This window comes from Musa acuminata, chromosome BXJ2-5 (genome assembly GCF_036884655.1).
Source record: "Musa acuminata AAA Group cultivar baxijiao chromosome BXJ2-5, Cavendish_Baxijiao_AAA, whole genome shotgun sequence".
NCBI lineage: Eukaryota > Viridiplantae > Streptophyta > Magnoliopsida > Zingiberales > Musaceae > Musa > Musa acuminata.
Genome location: NC_088342.1, coordinates 11,508,719 through 11,514,996, shown reverse-complemented (window position 1 = coordinate 11,514,996; position 6,278 = coordinate 11,508,719). Strand labels below are relative to the sequence as shown.

Here is a 6,278-nt window from a genome sequence, read left to right as displayed (position 1 = left end):
CATATTAGATCAAAACTTTATCAATTGATTTCATCATCAAAATTTAAAATTCAATAGAGATGACCACCGCCCGCGAGCAAGGGCACACCTGCCCATAGAGGCCACCGTTGGTAGGGTGGCGACGACCATAACAAAGGAGAAAGGGGGATTAGGGCTTTTTAGGAGAAAATGATAGTTTTGTCCCTCAGAATTTTAAAAATTCTAAGGTGTATCCTTTCTATCCAAATTACCTAAATACCCTTCATAATTCAAAAAATTTCCTACTGGTCTCAAATTAAAAAAAATTAGTTAATTAAAATTTTAATTAATTATTATTATTTATCTAATAGTCTTATATAAAGATATGTACATATGATACATGATGCATGATATGGATGGATAATTATGGACCGTATGATGTGATCATTAGTATTTGAGTATAGCATATAACTTTTCAAAAAAAATTTCTTTTGTTGTTAGAATTGATATAATTTGAACTGTGTTAGCATTGGCAGCTTTAAAAAAATTGATAAGTTTATCAATTTGATGTTAAATCAGCCTTCCTTCCTGAATAGAAAGTTGTAAGTGGAGATTTATATCACAAATCCTAAAGGATTTAAAATTATATGATAAAAAAAATAAAGTGTACAAATTGGAGAAAATAATAATTTTTTAATATAATTTTTAAAAAAGTTCAAGTAAGCCAACCTTACATATAAAAGTTTAAGGTATGAAAATTATTATTGTATGTTTATATATGGATGATATGATTTATACTAAAAACAAAATGAATATACTTATTGAATTTGAGAAAAATATGATGTGAGAATTTAAAATACCTGAATTGGGGCTTTTATATTACTTCTTAGGAATGAAAATTTTTGAAGATGCAAATAGATTTTCTTTTTGTGACAAAAAAAAATGCTAAAGTTTGTTAAAAAGGTTTTATATAACAACTTGTAAGCTAGTAACGGCTCTAATAAATACAAATGATAAACTTATATTAAATAATAAAATTGAAAATATATATTAGTAGTACAAACGTTTAATTAGAGAGCTAATTTATCTTGTTATCCAAGTTCATATACAACTCTAGCAAGCATCACTGTGAAGCAGCTAAAATAGTTCTCAAATACATCAATAGAACTCTTAATTATGACATTCGTTACGGGTAGGTAAAAGATTTTAAGTTATATTCCTATACTGATAATGATTGGGTTAGTTATGCAAAATGAAAAAAAAAAAAAACACTTCAGGATATGTGCTTTGTCTTGGCTCAGTGGTAATTTTATGGACAACTAAAAAGCAAGATGGACCAACTCAAATCTACTATGAGAATAAGTCTGCTGTTACAATGATAAAGAATATTATTTTTTATAAGTGCACCAAACATATCGAAATTTGACGTCAATTCATTTGTGAATTAATGGACAAAGGAGAAATTCAAATGGACTATTGTAGTATTGAAGATTGGCTTATCAACATCTTTAAGAAATTTTTATTTTTTTTCAAAGACAACATCAAATTATAACTATTTTAATTAAAAGGGTGTGATAAAATTAATTCAAAAATTAGAATTACATGCAACAAAAGATAAGGATTTGAATTAAAATAAATAGATGAGTTATGTTAGTGCATGGATGAGGATGAGGAGGTTTGTTAGGCTACGAGCACATGAGTTGGGTTATTAGGCTATGTTGGTGATTTTTTTTTACTTAAAAAATTTATATTTTATCTTTTTGGCTACTATAAATATATGCTCTTGGACTCATCTAAGGTAATATAAATTTAAAATACTCTTCGTTCCTTGTACTTTCATCTCTCTTTTGTTCCTAAAGTTCTTTATGAAGCCAACAGGTATGAGAAGGAGAGTCAAAAGGCTAAGTCGGAGGAGGAGAAAGTGGTGGTGGAGGTGGATGAGAGGAAGAAATGGAGGAGGAGAAAGAGGTGGTGGTGGAGGAGGAGGAGGAGAAGAAGGGGAAAGAGGCAAAAGAGGAGGAGGAGGAGAAGAAGGCAAATGAAGAGGAGGACGAAAGATAGGTTAGAGACGTAGATATTTTGATTCTGATGGGTTTAACAAGAAAAAACAAAATGAATTCTGCATTGGTCCTAATGTATCTAGTATAATGAGTGAATGTATTTCTGTCCAAATAAGAAAAAAAAGTGTTCTTAGGTAAAAATGATTACGATGGATGTCATTCGATAAAAAATTAAAGCTTAATCAATGTGTGTTTCAAGTCTGTCTTGCTCAAAGTTCGTTTTGAACATTCTTATTTGATTTTGGCATTTATGCTTCTGAAAAAAGGGTGTCCTTTTTTTCCTACGTATAACAAGTATGATTTATGATAATTATCATGTGGATATCATAAGTATTTAAAGGGTACCTCCTAAAAATGATGTGTTCTTTTATCATACATATAACAAGTAAATTTTACGGTAATTATCACAGTAGTACGTGGATGTCACATTATGATGAATAGATATGTATAATTTAAAGGGTAGCCAAAAATTCACAAGGTAGAGATGCATATCTGCGACTTTTGGGAGGTAAATTCGACATTTCAAAACTTCTCAAGGTCATCAAACACGGAAAGCAAACAAGACGCATTTATGAAGGTGAGAAGATGACAAAAGGCAGACAACTAAGCTTATCATAGAATCATGCGTTGTGATTCCGATGATAAAGATGATTCAGATGGAAGTCCGTCGGTGGAATAAGCCCCCATAAGATAATTGAAGCACAGGGTGAGAGTCAACAAGCTTTGCAGGACTCACGACCCTTGGAGTTTGCAGAAGAGCCAAAAACACGCATTAATGTCTCTTACCTAATTGTCATGTTTATAATTTAATCACGTATCAAGAATAATTGAGTGGTCCTCTCCTCCCATCGTCATCAGTAATCTGACAGATGAGGCTACTATGCTGCACTCAGTCAACATTCTGCATTAGCTACCGTCGATTTGGAGTAAAGATTTAATTATCACCTACTAGTTGGATGGACATTAAGATTTAATTATAGCATTGGAAATCACGCAACGACCACAATATCACTTGGGTGTGCGTAGCAATCACACTTGAATTAAACTCTATGGCACGACTCCTGCGTGTCTTCGTTTCACTATTTCTGGTTCGATGCAAAGAACCTTCTCAGCGCAAGTAGATGCAACCAAAATCTACATACATCTTCTTGAACAAGACAGTTGTCTAATTGACAGATGCATTGCGATCCTTTGTCGACCTGCACAAGACAATGAATGCATGGTGGGCATGGTATTTCCTGTGAGCTCATGTCATGATAGAATTGTACGCGTCTCTTGCTAATGCACGACGTGGCTGATCCTGTGCCTCCTCGTGGCGTGGATCGGGTCGTGAGGTGAGTCGGAACACGTAGCGGTGGAGTGGCTGCAGTCAGCGTCGGAAAGACCGCGACGCTGGTAGACTTGACGTGTCTGTCGGTATGTCGTTTTCCCTGGCTATCCCTTCCCACTCATCGACTTCCAAGATTTCTACTATTTAGGACGGTTGATGTGGCAGCAGCACCGATCGCCATACAATCCTGTCGAGATACGGCATTTCCTCTCTCGCTTCGGTCCAAGTTTCTCTCGCTGCAATCCTTCTGTAAACAGATAGCATGTCTTCTCCGACAGCAGCCATGGCCGGTAGTTGCTTCGCGACTGCCAAGGCCTTCTTGCGATCGTACCCTGAGGTCCTCCTCTCTATCTTCTGCTTCGTCTTCTTCTGCTACTTCGGCCGGGTCTTTAGGAGGTCGAGCTTCCCGGTGGACTGGCCGCTCGCCGGGATGCTCCCGGGGCTTCTGCTGAACCTCGACCACCTCCATGATTGGTGCACCGACCTCCTTAGGGTGGTCGGGTGCAACTTTTTCTTCCGCGGCCCGTGGTTCTTGGGCATGGACTACCTGTTCACTTGCGACCCCGCCAATCTGCAACACGTCTTCAGTGCGAACTTCTCGAATTACCCAAAGGGCGGGGAGTTTTCGGAGATCTTCGATATCCTCGGCGATGGCATCTTCAACTCCGACGGCGAGTCGTGGAAGAAGCAGAGGATGAAGGCCCACGGCCTCATGAACGGCGGCAGGTTCCGGTCCTTCGTTGCCAGTTCTATTCGAAACAAGGTGGAGAAAGGACTGATCCCACTCGTGGACGATGTCGTGCGACGAGGGGCGGTGGTGGACTTGCAAGATGTGTTCATGAGGTTGACCTTCGACGCCACTTCCTACTTGGTTTTCGGCGTCGATCCATGTTGCCTCTCCATCGGGTTGCCAACAGTCCCGTTCGCGAGAGCCATGGACGACGCCATGGGCGCCTTGTTGCTCCGGCATACGGTACCGCCGGCCTGGTGGAAGTTGGCGAGATGGCTGGGGATCGGGGACGAGAAGAAGTTGGCGATGTCATGGAAGGTAATAGACCGTTATATAGCGGAAAGCATCGCGGAGAAGAAGAAACTAAGAAGCCTCAGGAATAAAAAAGACGTTGGAGGCGAAGCAAAAGCCGATCTACTATCGTCTTACATCAACGACGACGACGATGAAGAGCAGCAAGACAGCCATCGACAAGGATCGACCGAGTTCGACAAGTTCGTCCGTGACACCGCCATGAACTTCATGCTTGCCGGGAGGGACACAACTGGTGCAGCGCTCACATGGTTCTTCTGGCTGCTCTGCAAAAATCCCGTGGTGGAGTCCAAGATCCTCGAGGAATTGAGCTCGACACCCTTGCGAAAACAGAGATCGAGTTCCAATGATATGACCATATTCGACACCGAGGAGCTGAGCAAGTTGGTCTATCTGCATGCAGCCCTCTGCGAGTCGCTCAGGCTGTTCCCTCCCGTTCCCTTCGAGCACAAGGCAGCTCTGCGACACGAAATCCTCCCGAGTGGACACAGAGTTGAAGCAGGCACAAAGATCTTGGTCTCCCTGTACTCGATGGGAAGGATGGAAGGGATATGGGGAAAGGACTGCTTGGAGTTCCGGCCCGAGAGATGGATCTCGGAGAAGGGGCGGGTGCGGCACGAGCCATCTTACAAGTTCATGCCGTTCAATTCGGGCCCCAGGACCTGCCTAGGGAAGGAAGTGGCCTTCACTCAGATGAAGGCAGTGGTGGCTGCCATGGTCTACAACTTCCAAGTTCAAGTGCTTCCAGGTCATGTGGTCGAGCCAAAGCTTTCAATCATCCTTCACCTGAAAAATGGCCTGAGGGTGAAGATCAAGAGGAGAGCTGGTGATGATCAACAACAGTAATGTTTGTTCTATGGAACTCAGTAAGTGCTTGCATCTTTGATTTTAGCTTGTTAATCAAGTGTGCCTGCTTGTACTGTTATCCTGTTAAAGTTAAGCTAAATAAAATGCAATTTGCAAGACATAAATTTAAGGCATCAAATAATATACGTCCACTCACTGTATATCTACTTTCCATTTTAATTGATGGAAGCATGTGGTATATCCACTCCCACAATTTTTCGTCAGAATGTGACATATCATATGAATAAGCCACTCGCACAAATTTCGTGGTTTGAATTATTGGTGTACGGAATCATTTATCTCCGGAGTTGAATGAGGTGTAGTTTGCAAGTCCTTTGAAATCATTATTTTATTTTTATTTTTTAGTGTGGGGTGCCCTTTTAAGTACTTGTCACTCGCATTAATCTTGGCATCAATCAATGAGGTCTACATCAAGATGAGAGGGCGCGCTCCCTCATGTCCACGTATTTCCCGGTTGGTTGCCTACACTAGGCCATATAAGTACAGGAAACAGCATGCGTTCCGAAAGTGACATGCATTTCAAATACAATATCACGATATTAATGGATAACTTATATCTATATATATATATATATATATATATATATATATATATATATATATATATATATATATATATATATATATATATATATATATATATATATATATATATATATATATTGACGAGTCTCAATTATTGACCCAAATTTTTAAATCGAAATTATCAATGTTACATCCATCAAATTTTCAAAATGATGTATTATTTAATCCCATATAAGATGATTATGATATTTTTTTTTTCGATCCAATCCATAAAGGATTAGAGTGCATGTTTTAATAAATAATTAAGGGATGTATCTATCGTTAATTTGGGTTATACATTTTAGTGATTCATGCTCAATAAGGCAATGGGCAGGCAATATCAAAATTATCTAATATTTCATATGGTGAGCGCTAACGGAGGAGTGATGATGTCGAAAGACACAGCATGACATGACATCATCATTGAGGTGAATTTTATGTTAGGGTTTAATTTTGG

General features: G+C 39.2%; 1 protein-coding gene across 1 annotated transcript; it reads left to right on the top strand.

The window, feature by feature from the left end:
- Positions 1 to 3,458: 3,458 nt before the first annotated feature.
- LOC103985038 (noroxomaritidine synthase 2) lies at positions 3,459 to 5,361 on the top strand. Its single transcript, XM_009402652.3, has one exon. The coding sequence runs from the start codon at positions 3,611 to 3,613 to the stop codon at positions 5,234 to 5,236; it is 1,626 nt and encodes a 541-aa protein (XP_009400927.3). The 5' UTR covers positions 3,459 to 3,610; the 3' UTR covers positions 5,237 to 5,361.
- The last annotated feature ends 917 nt before the right edge of the window (positions 5,362 to 6,278 follow it).